The 20,213-nt window shown below is 39.0% G+C and overlaps 1 protein-coding gene across 1 annotated transcript in view; it reads right to left on the minus strand.

Moving 5' to 3' along the window:
• Positions 1–228: 228 nt before the first annotated feature.
• Positions 229–20,213, minus strand: part of MCHR2 (melanin concentrating hormone receptor 2) — a 58,174-nt gene continuing 38,189 nt past the window's right edge. The window contains 8 exon segments of the mRNA XM_043964519.1: positions 229–253; positions 255–326; positions 328–549; positions 2,112–2,231; positions 4,546–4,740; positions 13,573–13,699; positions 13,702–13,775; positions 15,745–15,750. Of these exon segments, the coding sequence (XP_043820454.1) occupies positions 229–253; positions 255–326; positions 328–549; positions 2,112–2,231; positions 4,546–4,740; positions 13,573–13,699; positions 13,702–13,775; positions 15,745–15,750 (841 nt within the window).

Below are 20,213 nucleotides of genomic sequence, written 5' to 3' on the forward strand. Positions count from 1 at the left end.
TAATGTAACTCCTGCCTCCAAACAGGAAACAAAACCTTAGCCACAATGAATACATTGAATTCATTGCATTTGACCTGTTTCATTAATGACCTATGACACTGAGTATCACACTTGAACAAGAATAAAGGTTATTACTACATTCTTTTGAGCCCACTCTATATACCTCCAGAAACGGCCTTATCTAGGCCAATATGCTTTTCAGTGCCCTCAATGAGCCAAGGACATTCACTAAAAGCTTGATTTCAGTGTGTTTCAATATTGTTATTTCTCTTTCAGTCATCTTCCTTTGGATATGGATACACTGAGTCAGACGTTCCGGAAATTGCACTCAACAGGATGTAGAGAAAGGGGTTGATCCCACTGCTGGCATAGCTGAGGCAGATAGAGAGGTAATAGCTCACATAGAAAGTCAGCGTTGGTTGTGCCATCTGCAGGTTTACCAGCTGTATGACATGATAGGGTGTGGCGCTCAGGACAAACACCCCCACCAGCACCAGGACCATTCTTGTCAACTTCAGGACTCTTTGCCTGGGAATGCTAGGGTTATAACTGCAAAGGATATGTCAGCAGAGAATTGAACATATAGACCAGGGTAATAGGAATGAGAAGAAAATGATTTCTTAGAAATTTCAGTATGGCTCCTAATGATTTTTTAGTGAAATGTACATCTTTTAAAAACTTACCAGGCATATAATATGAATTCACATTTAGATACTCAAGACTTAAGATTTATATTTTGATGGACCAAATGGGGCTTTCTCCTAGGATGCTAACATTTTAGTGTGGGGACATGTTTAGTCACCTGGAAGACAAGCTTCCACCTCTCCTCCCAGTATCGTTACTTACTGTCCTAATGCCTCACCTAAGGGTCTTTGCATGCTGCAGCTGACAAAACTACTCCCAGGCCATGCCTACCTCTTGGCTTGGGTGCCTTTTCCTGAGGCTCACCTTCCCTCTCAACTCCTTCAGGAGAACAGACCATTCTCTTCCTTGCACTAAGTACTGTCTTACTCATATTGTCAGTGCCACTACTGCCTACCACTCTTGCTCCTGTGAATGATTTTGCCCCAGGTTAAAATACTCCTAGTTTATGGCTCTGCATTTAGATACTTAACTGAAAACTTCCCCAAGTGGATATTACTGATACTACTCTTGAAAGCAATGGTCTATGACTTAGAGATAATAGTTTAAAAATATTGCATTTTGCTGATTGAGGCTACTGCTTTAACCACTATACCATACTTCCATATAGGTAGGTATACACACATATATTTATACAATACCATGTTGCCATATATATGTGTATATACACACATATATACATTCATATAAATATACAAATATATGTATATATGACAGCATGATTTTTATAAATATATACATGGACATACATGCATATATAACACATAATATAATATATGACTTTTAGCACAATATACATATATACACATGCATATACATATACACCTATGCAGATCCTAAAAGTCTTAGAGTAGTTTTTAAGCTATTAGCAGTTTTTAAACTTTAATAGTTTGAAGTGGTACTGTCCTTTTGGAACGTTTTTGTGTGTATGTCAGTGTGTATGTGTGTGTGTGTGTGTGTGTGTGTGTGTGTGTGTGTGTGAGAGAGAGAGAGAGAGAGAGAGAAGAGAGAAACTTGTCTTCCTGGGTGAGTAAATTTTCTCTATCAGTATAGGTTGGCAACTTCTCTGCAATATATAATTTATAGTCTTAAAAAGTTTCCTAGAAAGCTATGAGAAATTAAGTGACTTGTCCAAGGTCACACAGCCAGTATGCATCAGAAGCAGGACTGGAACAACAAGGATCTTCCTAGTTTCCAGGACAGCTCTCTATTCACTAAATAGTACCTCTCCCCTCCTTCTCTCTCTCTCTCTCTCTCTCTCTCTCTCTCTCTCTCTCTCTCTCTCTCTCTCTCTCTCTCTCCCCTCTCTCTCTTCTTTCTTGCATACACACATAATATATGTAGTCATATCCATATCCATATTATACACACATACACTCATTTAAAATGATATTTATGTAGCGATGTTGCAGGTATATTAGGATCCACGAAGTTTAATTAATCAAAAAGATAATAAAGTAGACTCTTACCAGCCTGCTTTCTTGTTTTGTTGGTACATTTCCCAGGTGTAACATAAAATTAAAATATAGCACACCAAAATCAAGGGCAAAGGGAAAAAGAATGTTGTTATAGTCAAGTAAAGTGTGTACCTGTAAAGCAAAACAGTAAAAAGAGAATGGATGCCATACTGACATTAGACTGAGAATTTACTCAATAGTTCATAGCACTTCATAATGTTTCTTCAGACTGGGGTAAAAATATGAATGAGGTTTTGTGTGTTTTCCTACATGAACAGGTCTAGGAAGACATCCTCCAAGTTCGAGTGCATGGATGTGTGGATACTGAGCAAGATGAACAGGTGTTCTTAACCTTTCGTGTGTCTTGGGCCTCTTTGGCAGCCTGCTAACCTCTTTCAGTATGTTTTTAGATGCATAAAATAGAACAACATAGGATTGCAAAAGAAACCAAATAAAGATGTTATTTTTCCCCATTCAAGTTTATGGATCCCCTGAAATCTATCCATGGACCTTGTAAAGGACCCCTTTACAATACAATGTTTGCCCTCTCTCTGAACCTCTTTAGTGATGAGAGTGGTCCAAGTGGAGATACATAGAGAATGAAAAGGAGCTAATTATTTAGGATAATTTTGCTGTCAATTCAATTAAGATTATTTCATATTTCTTCAGTGTGAGGAAGGACACTTGGTCTGTGAGTATGATTCTATTTTCTTCATATGTACCAACATATAAAGCAGCTAAATGGTTTAGAGGATGGAGCACTGAGCCTTGAGTCAGGAAGACCTAGTTCAAATCCAGCCTCAGACACTTACTAGCTGTGTGACTCTGGGCAAGTCATTTAACCTCTGTTTGCCTTAATTCCCTGGAGAAGGAAATGTTAAGGCACTCCAGTATCTTTTCCAAGAAAACCCCATGGACAGTATGGTCCACAGGGTCATGAAGAGTCAGACTCCCCTGAACTACTGAACAATATTAACCTCCTGTTCCCTCTGGAAGATCTGTTCCCTGATTGTCTCCTTTTCTATCCTCAGGTGCCTGGTACCTATATAGAAGGCACTTAATGTTTATCACTTAATTGATGGTGTGTGTGTGTGTAATATTGGCAAGCCTGTAAATGACAAGTTGTTCACCTTCTCTCTCTGCTCAGGGGATTGGTGAATTTGTTTTCTCCAGAGAGCAAGTCATGGTATAAAGTCCTAATGCCAGAGTGAAAGGAGCAGACAGGAATAGAAGCAGAGGTCGCTACTAATACAAAATGCTTCCATTTCCATTTCTTCCTTTTATCAAGTCCATGATCTACATTTGTTAAACTTCCCTTATTCCTGCTGTCTTTTAGGAGGTTTTACAACTCATCCTTTAGGAATTATAATCTCCATGTGTAACTGGGACTAAAGGAGAAATAAGTAAGTGATGAGCAGAAATCCTTTCCATACAGAACATCTATGCAGATTTGTTGGTGACCATCGCTTCTGTTGCAGAACCTGGCATTCAGCCACTCCCACTATTTGTCTATCTAATGCTAAACAAGTGATCAGGTTGGTCAATTCAGTTAAAACTAGTTTGATCAAGTGGGAAAAAAAAATTCAGCCAGGAGGAGTATTTTATGTTTTGTAGATAAACAAAACTCTACCTGGTTATTTTGATTAGCACTTTTCAAATAGCTGAAAAGAGCATAGATTTAGAAGTGGAAGGGATACTAAAGGTCATCTATTCCCATTCTCATTTTACAGACAGTGGGGGGGAAGTTGACAGCTATTTACAGATAACCAATGGTCATATGGGCAGGTAGGTGGCCCAGTGGTTAAAGTGCCAGGCCAGAAGTCAGGAGGACTCATCTTCATGAGTTCAAATTTGACCTCAGACACTTACTAGTTGTATGACCCTGGGCAAGTCATTTAACCTTGTTTATCTCCATTCCTCATCTGTAAAATGAGTTAGAGAAGGAAATAGCAAACCACTTTAATATCTTTGCCAAAAAGTTCCAAATGGGGTCGAGAAGAGTTGTTCATGACTGAAACTATTGAATAAAAGCAAAAATGGTCACATATCTTAGGGGCACAATTCAAACTTAAGTGTTGAGTCATTGTTATCTAGATATAGACTTATACTTAGTCAGTCAGCCCTTTATTACTCTCCTGGTTTTGATTGTTCCATGCCAGTATGGCTAATCAAGTATCTTGCTTTAAAGCAAACATTTAAGTATATTTGAATCAATTTGGTACCATCTTACATTCAGGATCTTTTATAAAGGTTACCAAATGTGCAGGCTCTCCTCCACCCAAAATGAAAGTATCCAACTGATTGTGGAAAGCAAGGAGATGAGAGGAGAGGAGTGTGCTGAGTACCTTGAGAGGATGTTCTCTAATGCTGCTCACTCACAGACAAGTGGGATGAAGTACTTGACAACTTAATTCAACTTGATTTTCTCTAAGTTTTAACAACTTACCAAAGCACATCATCAGGGGATGCTAAATCAAAAGCACAACTTTCAAAACCATCTTTGAATTTGATGACTTTCGAGTATATCCAGACAGGCAACATCAGAGCAAATGAAGCCACCCAAAGGCACAAATTGATGCGAATGGTCTTCGACCTTGTTCTCAGACTGGTGAGCCTAAATGGTTGGACGAGAGCCAAGTACCTGTAAAACCAGTTGAGAAGGGTTTGTGAACAATCAATAAAAGCTCTGAGCTCTAAGGATGAAAGGTTCATGACAAGAGTAAATTATTAGTATTATTATTCTCCCTGAAGTGCAACTCTATCATGGTGAAGGAAAGTAATATTTTTGAAAGATGGGATGCACCTTTAGAGAAAACACCTTTTGAGTCTGGAGGTCTGAATAAACCACTCCAACAAATAACTGCCACTACAAATAAGAGTGAAAATGATAAAAAAAAATCTTTAGACTGAACTTTACCTTTACAATGCTGTCCTTTATAGATATTCTCTGAAAATTAGATTCTGATCAGGGATTTCCTTCCTGAGGAAGTGTTCCTAATATGTATTCAAGAGGATTCACTTCTGAGCACAGTTGCATTGGTGAAGAGAATTTTTTGTTTCTTTTTTTTTTAAATAAGGAGAAGGGTATGAAGGAAAAATGAAGTTAAGTTTAATTCCATTAGTTCCTTTATTCATAAAATCACAAAATTTAGGGTTGCAAGGAACCTTTAGGGACCATTGAAAAAAATCCCTCTATAACATACTTGATCATAGCATCTATTCCTTGCTCAGGTACAACCAGTGAGGGGGAATTCACTCCCTCTCTTTTGAATAACTGATTTTTAAGATGTCACTATGTAGATAATTGTAGCTTAGAGAAATTGAACAGTCTGTGGAGGGCAAAATAGTGTCTAGTAAACACATGAGCTCCTTGCCAACAGAGACATGATAGCCAAATACAATATCAATTAGAGGGAGGTGAAACAAGACTGCAGAAAGGTGGTCATATGACACAATCCAGTTCAGACTAAGAACTCACCCAAATACCTTGTATTCAATCTATATATGTAGTGTGGGTGTAGCAAGTGGTATCTCCTTTCTTAGGTACTATCTCTCTCTGAGATGGCTTATTCACCCTACTTAAAAAGCTGGTGGTGATGGTTATTCCAGAGGGTGGGAGCCTTAATGCAACAACTCACTTTCAGGTTTTGATATAGAAGAGTTATATATTTACTATACAACTGTAACTCCTGAGCCCCCACTGGTATACTTAACATTTAAACAAATCAACCAAATTGATACCTTTAAATCTTATTCATGATGCATTTACTAAACAAGATGGCAAAACCAAGAATAATCATAATAGTCTACCCACAAACCTAGTTCACATTCTTCTACCAATTCATGTAATGTCCACTGGGGAGAGTGAGCAAAAACTTATAGAAAACCTAGAATGGAGGCATATGAGTAGGAAACCCATGTGCCCAGGACAACTTAATTATGAACTGTTATCCTTGATGTCCTTGATAGGAAATAATTTGTAGTACATGTCACATGCTAGGCAGAGCTACTCCTTTTCTGGGTGTCTCTTCTCTACTTCTGGTGCAGAGCCATTTCTCTAAAGACTAGTACTCTTAAGCCAGTACAGCAGTTTTAAGCTCTTTTAGTGAAAGCAGAAAGCTAAGCCTGGGGTCTTTAGGAATATTCATATCTGTTCCCTTGGTTGAACCCTGAAGGAACCCTAGTTCTTTCAGAAAAACGATTCCCCATAATCTTTGCTGAAAGCCTGGCTACATATTTTGTTTTCTTTACAAATGACCTAGAGGCAAATAAGATAAAAATTTGGATGTTAAAACTTTGGGAGCCATGTTACAGTACAGGGGCTTCTACTTATTATTGAAATATTCCATATTGACAGTCAATGGCTTGTCCCTAATCATGGAAAGAAAAATTAAAGAACTACTTGAAACACTTGAGTTTTATGATCCATTAAATTGACAGCCATTAAAGTGGTATATATAATTGAAAATGTTTACTGATCACATTACTGAAGCTATAAAAACCAACCATTGAGAGCTTAGCAATTTATGTAGAAATCACTATTTCTCTTTTGAAAATATGAGAGCATACATGTTTCTTTATATGTTTTTGAGGAATTTGGTAGCATGTTATAGGGTAGGGGTTCTTAACTTGGGTTTGTGTTGTTTATAAGGATATTTTAATGTCCATTACTTGAATATAATTGGTTTACTTTATAATCCTATGTATTTTATTGTATGCATTTAAGAACATGATTCTGAGAAGGGGTCCATAGGCTTTGCCAGACTACCAATGGGGTCCATGATAGAAAAAAAAGGTTAAGAATCCCTAATATAGGGAATAAAATTATAGATATAGTCTCATGAAGTTATGGGTTTAAATTCTGTCTCAAATATTTACTAGATGCATGATCATGAGTAAGTAACTTAATTACTCTCAATCTCAGTTTTTTCATCTCTAAAATGAGAGGGTTGGACTCAATGGACTATAAAGTCCTATCAGCTCTAAATCTATGATCTTATGAACAAGAGGGGTTCTTTCTCAACCTGGAGAACAAGGGTCTTAAGAAGTTACAAAATATTGGGGCAGCTAGGTGGCACAGTGGATAGAGCACTGGTCCTGGAGTCAGGAGGACCCAAGTTCAAATCTGGCCAAAGACACTTAACACTTACTAGCCGTGTGACCTCAGGCAAGTCACTTAACCCCCATTGCCTCACCAAAAATTAAAAAAAAAAAAAAAAGAAGTTACAAAATATTTCAATGTACTATTTTTTTTTTTGTGGGGCAATGGGGGTTAAGTGACTCGCCCAGGGTCACGCAGCTAGTAAGTGTCAAGTGTCTGATGCCGGATTTGAACTCGGGTACTCCTGAATCCAGGGCCGGTGCTTTATCCACTGTGCCACCTAGCCGCTCCCTCAGTGTACTCTTAGAGAAGAAAAATTAATCTCTTATTTTACTTATTGTGTGCATGTGCATGATGATCACTACAAATTGTTTTCTTTCATATTGAATAAGGATAATGGGAAGGCTTACTGAAAAAACTAAGAAGTATAGGGACCAAAAGAAGGTTGGAAACCCCCTAATCTATGAGACTTTACATTCTATAGAGTCACTGGTTAACCTTAAGCGTTTTAGGTTATCATAGATACAGATGGGAATGTACAAAAGTCTGATTGTCTTAATTATGGATTAAGTAAATTCTAAATTTGTTAAAAAGAACAAGAGAAGAAAAAAAGCATTCTATGTTAAGAGCTGGCTCAGAAGGGCTGTTCCAGGTAGAATAAAAATGGAAACACCTCCCTGAAATGTACAAAGATCTTGCACTCTGTTTTCTCCAGAAGAAATTAAACATCATTGGATGTGTGCTTCTGTTTTGGAAGTTCTCTGTGAACATCAAGTGAATGGCTTCATAAAACAAATGTCCTTTTCTAGGAGACTGCAATCGGCATCTAGCACTCCTTGGATGCTAGTGAGAGAGGAAGGTTAACTGAATTCCTTCTTGTGTAACATAGAGACTCACATTTTAATTGGATAAAAAGGTGCAAGGGAAGCAATTAGGGGAGCCCTCATTGACCAACTCTGGCCACAGCACACCTACAGAAAAGCATGATTATGGACCAGTAGGGGCCCACTGTATGGAACATGCATGGAGCTGTACCAAGCCCTCCAGAATACTTGGGGTGACATATGTGGCTGAACGATGACGGATTTACACTTGAGATTGCTGAAACAATCACCTAATTGGTCTTTTGGTTCATGCTGAAGCCATGAAAGGTGAGGGAAAGTGCTCTGTTGAAGAGCCACTGAATAGCAAGAGCTGCCTGCTCAGTATACTTTGAAGGGAAGAACAGCTTCCACTTTCTTTTGCCTCTCCCCTGAACTAGTAGCTTGACGGCTCTCTATTCCTGGTAGTTTATTCTAGCTACTCATAAGTGTTCAGTTTGATTGAGACTAAATTCAAACCTGGAGATGACTCTTCAGTTTTATGTTGTTTTTCCCTGAGCACAGGTGGTCAAATAATGATACTGAGATGGACATTTCCAGGAACTTACCTGGTAAACTGGAGAGTTCTGTAATCATTGAGAGCTTCAGGTGACTGGTAGCAGAAGGTGCCCCTTTTAAATTCTAAAATATTTTTTTGAAGGACAAGATTGCCTCTAATTTAAGAATTAACCATGCTATCTGGCTTGTCAGAAGATATAGACCCTGAAGGAGATGTTCAGACAGTTGCCGAGCCAAAGTGATGGTGAAATGCTTGTTTAAAGTCTTACAAACTATTTTATGTTTTAATATTTTAGGAAAGTATAATAAGAGTTATGGGTTATTGTTTGATGTTTTAAGTCTTTGTTGATGTAAACTTATGAGTGTTTTGTGTCTGAAGCATTTCTTTCGTCTAGAGGAAATAAATAGCTGTCCTATATCAGAATTACCTTGTCCATTGAATAACTTTCTAGTAAGGACCCTGATAATTCCTTTTGGGGAGACCCTAGGCATAAGTCAAATGTAAATTTCAAGGGGTTTTCCCTGGGCTCCAATGTGGGGGCATAAAGAGCCAGAGAATATGAGAGAAAGCTCCCAGTCCATGCTTATAGAAGCCAGACTCTCTTTGGGCTTAACCCAGAGATGAGAATTCTATAAGCAGGAAAAGGAAGAGACTACTTGGACCCAGAAGGTGTTGCTAAAGAGGTTTTTGGGAAGGAGACACATTGTCATTCCTAAGATAGGTTAACATTTTCCTTCCTCCCTGGCTTTGTAGCAACAAAGTGTTCTTAAATAATGATATATTAGTGGGATTTATATAACACTTCAGTGTTTATGAAACACTTTACATCAATTACATTATATTATTTGTAGAGGCAGTTAGGTGGCACAGTAGATAGAGTGCTAGGCTTGGAGTCAGAAAGACATCTTTGTGAGTTCAAATCTGGCCCCAGATACTTACTAGCTGGGTGACTTGGGCAAGTCAATTTAATCATGTTTGCCTCAGTTTCCTCATCTGTAAAATCAGCTAGAGAAGGAAATGGCAATCTACTCCAGTATCTTTGCAAGAAAACCTCAAATGGGGTCATAGAGAGTTGGATATTACTGAAATAACTGAACAACAAGAACAACAATATGGTTGATCATTATAACCACCTTGTGAAGTTGGTACTACAGGTATTATCACCTTCATTTCACAGATGAGGCTTATAAACAGGTAGTGAGTGAGGTAGGGTTTAAACCCAGATCTTCTTGGCTTCAGGATCTGCATTCATTTGAGAAATTGGTGATACTGAGTCCCCATTCCCTGGAACTATTTTGCTTATAGTGGCAATGGATTATATTTAGGGCATTAACCATCTTCAGTAATTTGGAAACACCGCCTTATTTGAGACTTCCTGGATCTCAACTGGAAGAACCCTGCTCCATATTTACTTATATTTTTATGTGGCCATAAGGATTTAGGGAATGCCATTGGTACAAAATTCCTGCATATCACCTTGGATGTACCGAACTCACTACATTCTCTCATCCAGTACACTTTATGACTAAAAAGTACAATTTGTAGGCATGGGTTACAGTCTGTGACAATGAAGCAAGACAAAGTTAGCTGGCCTGCATCAGGTTTGGACCCATGACCTTGACTGCATCAGCTTTGTACTCAGATGAGCCAGCTAGATGTAGATAGGAGAGCTCTAATGACTATGTAGGCTATTAAATGATAAAGATGCATGTTTTGCATCTTGAGAATGATGTTTTCAGAAATGTTGTAGAGATTAAATATTTGATGTTAAAATAGCTGACCATGTTATTCACCCCCAATTAACTCCCCATTACCTGCAGGACCAATATGAAATAATCAGTTTGGTTTTTAAAGCCCTTCATGACCAGGTTTCCTCCCATATTTATAGTTTTTTTTCTTTCTTTCTTTCTTTCTTTTTTTTTGGTGGAGCAATGAGGGTTAAGTGACTTGCCCCGGGTCACACAGCTAGTAACTGTCAAGTGTCCGAAACTGGATTTGAACTCAGGTCCTCCTGAATCCAAGGCCAGTGCTTTATCCACTGCGCCACCTAGCTGCCCCATATTTATAGTCTTTTAAAAAACACATTACTAGGGCAGCTAGGTGGCGCAGTGGATAAAGCACTGGCCTTGGATTCAGGAGGACCTGAGTTCAAATCCAGTTTCGGACACTTGACAGTTACTAGCTGTGTGACCCGGGGCAAGTCACTTAACCCTCATTGACCCTCCAAAAAACCCCCCAAAAACAAAAAAACACATTACTTACCTGCTTGTACTCTATTATTCAGTAACCCTTGTCTCTTGGCTATTCCTCAGACACTACACTCCATCTTCCAACTCTTCTTCTTCTTTTGCGGGGCAATGAGGGTTAAGTGACTTGCCCAGGGTCACACAGCTAGTAACTGTCAAGTGTCTGAAACTGGATTTCAACTCAAGTCATCCTGAATACAAGGCCTGTGCTTTATTCACTGCACCACCTAGCTGCCCCCAAAATTCTATCTTCTGAAAGAGACCTTTCCAGATCCCTCTTACTGCTAGTGTCTTCTCTGTTGATTATCTCCAGTTTATTCTGATATCATTTGTACAGAGTTGTTTGAAATCCCCTCCTTTAGATTGTGACCTCCTCGAGAGCAAGGATTCTTTTTATTTTTTCTCTGTATCCCCAGCATTTAACACAGTGTCTAGCAAATGTTGTATACCTGTGAAACCTGGGCAGTATACCAGGGCCATACCAGGAAACTGAATTGCTTCCATTTGAATTGTCTTAGGAAGATTCTGAAGATCACCTGACAGGATATAGTACCAGACACTGAGGTCCTTCTCAAACTAAACTGCCAAGCATTCAAACTCTACTGAAGAGAGGGCAACTTCAATGGGCTGGCCATGTTGTTTGAATGCCAATTTACTCTTGCCTAAAAGAGTATTTTATGGAGAACTCACACAAAGCAAGTGCTCACAGGATAGTCAGAAGGAGCAAAACAAAGACATTCTCAAGATCTCTCTGAAGAATTTTAGAATTGATGGTGTGATATAGGAGGGAGATACTGGCACAGGACTGCCCAGCATGGTGTGCCCTCCTCAAAGAAGTTGCTATGCTCAATGAGCAAAGTAGAATTGAAGGAGCTCAAAAGAAACACGAGATGCTCAAATTTAGAGAATCCAACCCAACCTGTGGTAGAGCATTCTGAGCTCATATTGGTTTGATCAGCCACAGTCAGACACACTGTAATTTGACTCTAACATAGTGATGTCATTTTGGTCCTCTTCGAGAATGAAGGACAACAACCACTAAAAGCTTGTCCGTTTGACTTAGCATTAGAGTAAATGACCCATGCTGACCTTGCTGGTCCCTAGGTCACACATCTGCATAACTGCTCACCTCTTCCTTACCTTAAGGGCATGCTCAGGAAGATTAATGCCAGACATCCATAATTCAATTCAATTCTCATAAAATACTTGAAGTATCACTGAAGCTACCACAGCCAGAACAAGGCCTCTGACTTTAATCCAGTGAATTCATCAATGCCCTGATTTTGTTTATGATTGAGGCTGTTGCACCTCTCCTCTCTATTGGAATAGCCATTAAGCCTTTGAGTGCAAGATATTTCTCAGTTGGTGTCTGGAATGTTGTCCCTATGGTTCCTAGCATGTGCAAGTGTGGTTAGAGCAATGGCTGACCCTGTTAGGACTGAGGATGTTTCTTTCTTTTTTCTTTTTTTGGTGGGGCAATGGGGACTTACCCAGGGTCACACAGCTAGTAAGTGTCAAGTGTCTGAGGTCAGATTTGAACTCAGGTCCTCCTGAATCCAGGGCAGGTGCTTTATCTACTGTGCCACCTAGCTGCCCTGAGGTGAATGTTTCTACTGTGCACTAGGTTATATGCACTAGAGTAAGACCCTATGTGGTTATTGGCTGCTGTGGAATAAATTTATAATAGTGTAAAGTGGCATCATTTTTATTGCCTTAATGAGATGATTCTTATATCTAGAGCTCTGTTATCATACTCAAATAGAATTGGATCCTTGCTGATGCATATTGATTTAGAAACCCCAAATTAACATTCTCAGTGTTGTATTGTATTTTTATTTATTTTGTTAGACATTTTCCAATTACAGTTTTTTTTTTTTGGTGAGGCAATTGGGCCCAGGGTCACACAGCTAGTAAGTGTTAAGTGTCTGAGGCCAGATTTGAACTCAGGTCCTCATGAATCCAGGGCCTGTGCTCTATCCACTGCGCCACCTAGCTGCCCCTTCCAATTACATTTTAATCTGGTTCCATCCTCACTCAGGAGTTTTGCCTGCTGTTTTGATACTTTTGGTCTTTAGGAGCAAAGACCACGGGAGACCCGAGTTTCCTATAAATATGCTCATAAACAGCTGCATTTCAAACTCATATCTGCTTAAATATTCAGACCCAGGATCACTTGGCAGGATCATTTGCTCAACTTCACTGCCAAGGGCTTTTCAGATTCTCTGTATTGCTTTCTGCCCTACTTCTGTCCTCCTAATGTTACATGTAGAAGGCAGGACTGTGTGAGGAGCTGAGGATTCAGGAAGATGCCCAGTTATTTTTCCACCTCTGTTCTAGGCACTGCTTCATAAACTCTGGGTATCTGTTCCCTTTGGGCAAAAGGGGGTTCTCTTATAAAGAGGAAGAGAGAATTGCCAGGAGAAAATACAAGGGAAATAATACGAATCCAAGAAATATGATATAAAAACAACAAAATCAATAAAATAATTCTTAAAAACTAAATTAAAATTTTGTAACATGACATTAACTTATGTAATTATGAAACCTGAAAAAAATATTAATTGGGAAAGTTTCCTCCCTCAATTAGTTGATACTATAGTGAAGAGCAAAAAGAAAACAGCCCCACTGTTGAGAAACTAACACCTGTATTTGAAACATCTCTGCTGAATGTTCTACTTGCAAAACCAAATTGAGTTTCCCTTATTTTTCAGCCATTAATGAGGTATTTCAAAGCACATTTGCCTACCTGTCCAAACTCATTACAGTCATGATAGCACTGCATGCAAACTGGTTGCAGGTGTCCAACGAGGTAATGATGGTGCAGAGAGGACTCCCAAATACCCACTCTCCTCCTCGGGCCCATTGATGAATAAGAAAGGCATTCCAATGATATGGACCAAATCAGCCACTGCCAGGTTACAGATATATATGTCTGGGATAGTTTTTTTCCTAGGACCTAAAATAAAAAGAGATATATTGATGACTAATCAAAAAGTTATTTCCTCTCAAACCAATGACACCTGAGAAAAACTGTCATCCTATAGAACTTTAAAATGGTATGCTTACTTTTAGTCACATAAAAGAAAAACTGATTTATATCATTTTCATTTTATTAAAAAAAAATCTTAAAATTGGCTTAGCCATGTCACCAGCTATCATTTTCCTCAAACAACTCCACCCCCTAGGAAAACCTCCTAGACTGATACACAGACACACAGACTCAGACACTCTCTATAAAATACTCCAATAGCATGCGTCTCAAATAGCCTCTGACAACCGAAGCCCAACTCCTGGCCTTCTTGTGGCGGAACTGCTTCCACTAACAGGAGAAGGGGTGAAGGCGAGTCACTGGTGCCTTCAAAGCAGTCACTTTCGGGCAGGTTCGTTAGCCTTGGTAGGCAACCAGTCTAGGGAAGGAACCCTGATTTTAAACCTCTGCTGCCTTGCGGCTATACCCATATATGGAAAAGGCTTCAGGAGTTAATTCTGAGAAAAATCAGGAGTTGGAGTCCCTTAGGCAGTTGGGATGTTGGACATCACATCCCTCTGGCAACTCCTGCGGGGGCACTGGTGCCATACTGTATTGGCTCTGCCTCTCCTTTGGATCCACCAATGTCACAGAGAGGGAAAACCTGCTGCATGGGCAACAACTTGTTTTCCATATTGATCTTCCCAGGCCAGCGCCCTGGAGAGGACACTCTAGCTACTCCTCATGGGGTAGATACACCATAGGATGTGGCAGTTACAGGTTATAAGTCACTCAGGAGCTGGCGGCTCCCACATCGGACTGTACAGCCACAATGTGGCCTATGGCTCTTCAGGGCGCTGATCCATGGTCGTCTTAGACTGGTGAAGGCCTACTACTACTACTAATCTTGGCATATTAGCTGTTTTTATAAATGTTTGTTTACTTACTGTTGAATTATTATTATTATTAATGTATTAATTATTAAAGTCACCCATCTTAAGCACTTAGTGCCATCAAAATAGACCTAGCTCCTGCCTTATAGTCTTGGTTATGTGCAGGAATTTTGTACATTCTTTGGTCTAGACCTGTGATTTTCTAGATATGGAGACCTCCCTGTGTGGAAATATTTTCTACCTATTCTGCTTGGCAACTGGTCTATAACTTATAGTCTCATAAGGCAGTTTAAGTGGTACAGTGGACAAGAGTGCTGGGTCTGGAGTCGTGAAAACCTATATTCAAATTCAGCCTCAGATACCTACTAGCTGTGTGACCCTGGACAAGTCACTTAAGCTCTGCCTATCTCAGTTTCTTCAACTGTAAAATGGGAATGATAGCACCTTCACTGCACAATTGTTATGAGAATTAAAAAAGATAATATTTGTAAAGTGTTTAGCATAATGCCTGGCACATACTAGGCATTTATTCCTTCTTTCCTTCTCTCCTTAAATTCCTGAGTTTTGGCCTGGCATGGGAGTGGGAGGCTGAGCCATTAAGTAACTTGAACAAAAGTAGTTATGTGGCAGAGGCAGAATCTGAACCTAGCTTTTCCTAACTCTGATGGAGGCTGCCCCTCCACACACTGCATTAAACTCTCTACCTCTCCTTATACAAATAGGGCTCAAGGAATAATTATAGTATATAAATAACTGGGGGGATGAAATGAGTCTTCCATTGAGGACCAACTAATATCCCAAAGAAAGTTAGGGTCTTGCTTCTGTTCCAAAACAGAAATGACTGATGAAGAAAGGAGAAGGTTAGAGAAATACTTTAGTTCTACACCCAATGGCTTCTGATTTAGTTTTCTAGGACTCCCGTGCATGTTCTCTACTAACAGGTAGAGGAAAGCAGTGGGTAGGGATGAGGCAGAAGTGACTAGGTAGGAAGCAGGGCAGGAAGATTTTAAAACTCAGAACTTGTATCATGGGCTTTTTATTACATATTGTCTTTTACCTGGTCCTTATTCAAAAGCCTTTCTAACTTGGTAGGATTTAGCAGTTTGCACTTGCTGGCACAGCCTTCAGGGGACCTGCTTTATCATCCTCTATAATTATGTACAAATGTTCAGACTTTAGTGAAGATAGTGGTAGGTAGTATATGGTTTGTAAGGAATAATGTATTAACTTTTAAATTAGGATATTAACTTTTACTGATTATGTTTCTAATTATTGCCAGTGAAATCATTGCATCTTTACAGTGAAAAGGCTGCTGGTTTTTAGAGTCATTGGAGCTGGGTACAAATCCTGGCTCTGACACTTAATAGCTATATCAACTTGGGAAGTCACTTAACCTCATTGGGCCTCAGTTTCTTCATCTATAAAGTGAGGATGTTGGAGTAGATGGCACCTACCGCCCCTTTCAGCTCTAAATCTAGGATCCTATAAATAGCTACCTGTCACTTACTGGTAATTATAACAATGCTAGGTGCTATAGTAGATAGAGTGCTGGACCTGGAGTTAAGAAGACTTGAGTTCAAATCCTTCCTCAGACACTTACCACCTGTGAGATATTGGGCAAGTCACTTAAACTCACCATGTCAGGGTTTCCTTATCTATAAAATGGGGGGGGGGGTTGAACTTGATGGCCTCCAAGATTCATTCCAGATCTAAATCTATGATCCTATTGTATGTGGCAAGAGTTATTTTAAAAAATAACTTTATTTTTGTTTAAAAGAAGAAAAAAAATCTAAATGATATAGTGAACATAGCAGAGACACTGAATTCTGACCCTGAAAACAAAAAAAGATGTTTCTTTAGGGATTTAAGAGCTCAGAGATGCCTACGCAATAAATGAAAGGGATTTCAATCACCAAATCTTTTATTATTGCAAATGACACCATGCAAAACAACGATGGGAAAGCAAATGCTCTAACCCGCTGGGTATGTGTGAAACATTGCTATCATTGTGGTTTCATTCCCCATGAGTTCCTGTGACTTCTGAATTTTGTGTTCCTGCTCATTGTTATGGGTGAAAGAGACTTGGAGTAGCATGTGCCTGAGTGTGTGTGTGTGTGTGTGTGTGTGTGTGAGATAAAGTACAATCATGTTTGAAGGGCTGCTTGTCCCTGCCTGCTTACCCAATAGGATGCAGCACCTAAATCTACATTTTGATTTATTTTTCCAAGTCTAATCCCTCTTCACATTTCTTGCTGTCAGGCTTCAATAGATAGATTTCTTGCACATCCCAAGGATTTAAGAGACAAATGAAGAGAAGTGGTTTTGGTTTCTCAAGTTGGAATTTCACTCTAAATGTGTCCCATAGTTTACTTCCTGTTTATCATTTTCTACTAAGAGTCAAGTGAGAGGCTCTTGAATGTTACTATAGATCTGTCAATTCTCTCCCAAGATGGTAACTTTGACTCCCCAAAATTGATTTTTGTTACTTAAATGATAAGGACCTGTAATTTCATTGGTTTATTTAGAACACCCCCTGAGGTGAGATGTGAGTCCAGGTCTTCCTGGTTCCTTCTCTCTGTGCCTTAGTTTCTTCATTTGAGTCCAATGCTCTATCTGCTATACCAAGCTGCCTCTTGATAGGTAGTGTGGTATATTGGATGGAGGGTTGGGATAAGAGTCAGAAGACTCAGGTTCAAATTCCTACCTTGGACACTTACTTGTTGTGTGACTCTGGACAAGTCACTTAATCTCTCAAAACCTTACATTTTCCTCATCTGTAAAACAACACAGGTGAACTCAGGGACCTCTAAAGATCCTTCTAGTCCTAATCTATAATTCTATGACCCTTTGGTTTATCATGATTTCAGTCCATTTCTCCATACATATTTCTACTCTTCTTTTAATAAACATAGGCATCTGTTCTCAGCTTATCAATTTTCCATTTGACTTTAGGGTCTATTATTTTTCATCTCTCTAATATAATTATGTATGTAAATGTGAAATTTCTTTTCTCTTATTTAAATAGATTTAATATATTAAAATTCAGAGACAAGAATGCCTAACAAGAAGGGCTAATAAGAATGCCTTAAAAATGTAATAGAGCACTTTGTAAAAATATAGTCCTAGCTAAATACCTAGCAATAAAAGATGAGCATTAAGTTGCTTTCAAGTGCTACTTGGTAGATTGAAGCATTATTTTAAAAGCCACATTAATATTCCTTTAGCTAAAAAGGCTGGCTCTTTTCTCATGAATCCTTCATCAAATGAAGATGGGGTGAAGAAAGGAGACATTTTAACAAGAGTGATAACAATCAATATATAGATTCAGGTGTTCTCAGCTAAGCAATTTTTTACTGCATTTGTAGTCACCATACTTCTATGTGGTTATCAGGTCAGGATTGATTTTTAATAGAGAATTCACTTTCTCTGTTCATTGCCTTCTTCCAACCATATTTCTAGAGCTGATTTTAAGGGTAGGAGGACAGGGAACTACCTAATCCCGGTGGGATTGAATGTGGTCAGAAGAGCCTCCTTGATCAAAATTATCACCCCATCCATCTGTCATGGTGAGAAATGCTGAAGTTTTCCCATTAGAGAGTTCATCATTCTTTTAAATTTTGCAGTAGTCAAGATATACCTTTTAAAACTGCAAATACCCCTGGGAGAGGTAGGCCATGTGTGAATTGGTCAAGATAAAGGATACTGGGTGTTTAGCAGACAAGAAGAGATAGACACTTATCATGAGTGACCCTGGAAAATCACTTTGCTTCAGTTTCTTCTGTAAAATAAAGGAGTTGGACTCAATAGTTTCTAAGGTTTTTTTAGCACTAAATGAGTGACCATGTCTATGTCTATGTAGAAAAATTCCAAAGACAGACTATGATTTTTCTTTGCTTTGGCTGACCCTATTTATTTCTTACTATACCCCAAAATAAAGAGTCAGGAAGACCTGAGTGTTCAATTCAGCCTTAGATACTTACTAGCTGTGTGACCTTGGGCAAGTGGCTAACCTCTGTTTGCCTTAGGCCACTGGAGAAGGAATTACAAACCAGTCTAATATCTTTGACAAGAAAACTCCACGGACAGTGTGGTCCATAGAGTTGGAGAGAAATGAATGAACAACAAATATCCCCAAATATGTCTTCTGCTCAATTCAGGTTGTTCATCTAATAGTCTGTCCTCTGTATACACCAAGCTCATTCCTACCTTCATGAATTTGCTTATATTGTCCCTTGATCTGGAATGTTCTAAAATGCTCCCCGTCCACTCCTTTCCACCTAGATATGCTTCAAGGCCCATCTCAAATCTTACCTCATTCATGAATTTTACCTTGTGCACTATCTCTTTCCTGACTTCCCATTATAATCATTACCCCTACCATTCATTTTTCACTTGGTTATTTACTCTGTTGCAATGTTCTCTATTTACTTCATGTGTGTAAATTTTGACTGATACTCAAATTCCTTTTTTCCACATAGTTGTCACTTAACAAAATGCAGGGCTTGCCATAGACAATTATTGAACCGATTATGTAGTTGTTTTCAGAAATGATTTCTTCCCTTTACTTGGTATTTTGACAATGGGAAGATGAATTTTTAGTTAGCATTTCAGGTGCTGTGCATGATGAAATCCATGTGCCAGGTCTTTCAACCACTGATGATTAAATGGTACATAAAAATGCTAATGGGGCAGGTTCTCTTAACAGTGGTAATAAATACACTATGGCAGTCACAGCAGAACTGGGGACCCCCAGTTCTAATTTTAATCCAAATTAGTGGAAAAGTAGAGTTTGATTTTTAAAATGTCACTTTCTAGGCACCATTGCATAATGTATCTATACTGAATTTGGAGTGCTAGCATTTCTTGGGACATCTCATGCACTCATTTTCAGATGTTATTAAAATTCTTCTGGAACTCTAGAGAAGCCACTTTCTCAATAACAGCGACATTAATGCTGCAGAGATGGTAGCAGTATGAACTTCTAAGGCATTCTGGGTGATGGGAGAGACCGGTGGGAGAAGGTGTGAAATCTTAGGCTATTTCCATGTAATTGATTGACTCAGCTTAGGCAGGGTGTGGGGAGTCTTACAGTGAAAGTATATTAATGACCCACTGCTGCGTAATTAGCTGTGTAGAGATTCGAATCAAGGGTTAAAATGAACCAGGTCATTATTTAGATAGATCTGTGATCTAAACATTTAAACATGGTCAAAGATCCAAAGGGAATGGGAGGATGGTTGTAGTAAGTCCAGATCATACCCATGACCATTAAAAGAAAATCATTCATTGGTTCATAGATTTAGAGCTGGAAGGGACATTCAAGATTAGAAAGTCCAGCTCTTTCAGTTTCATAGATGAGGAAACAGGCTCACAGAAATTAAGTGATTTGCCCAGGATCACAAATCTAGGAAGTATCCCAAACTCAGGTTTTTGTTTTTTGGTTTTGGTGAGGCAATTGGGGTTAAGTGCCTTGTCCAGGGTCACACAGCTAGTAAGTGTCAAGTGTCTGAGGCTGGATTTGAACTC

This window comes from Dromiciops gliroides, chromosome 4 (genome assembly GCF_019393635.1).
Source record: "Dromiciops gliroides isolate mDroGli1 chromosome 4, mDroGli1.pri, whole genome shotgun sequence".
Classification (NCBI taxonomy): Eukaryota; Metazoa; Chordata; class Mammalia; order Microbiotheria; family Microbiotheriidae; genus Dromiciops; species Dromiciops gliroides.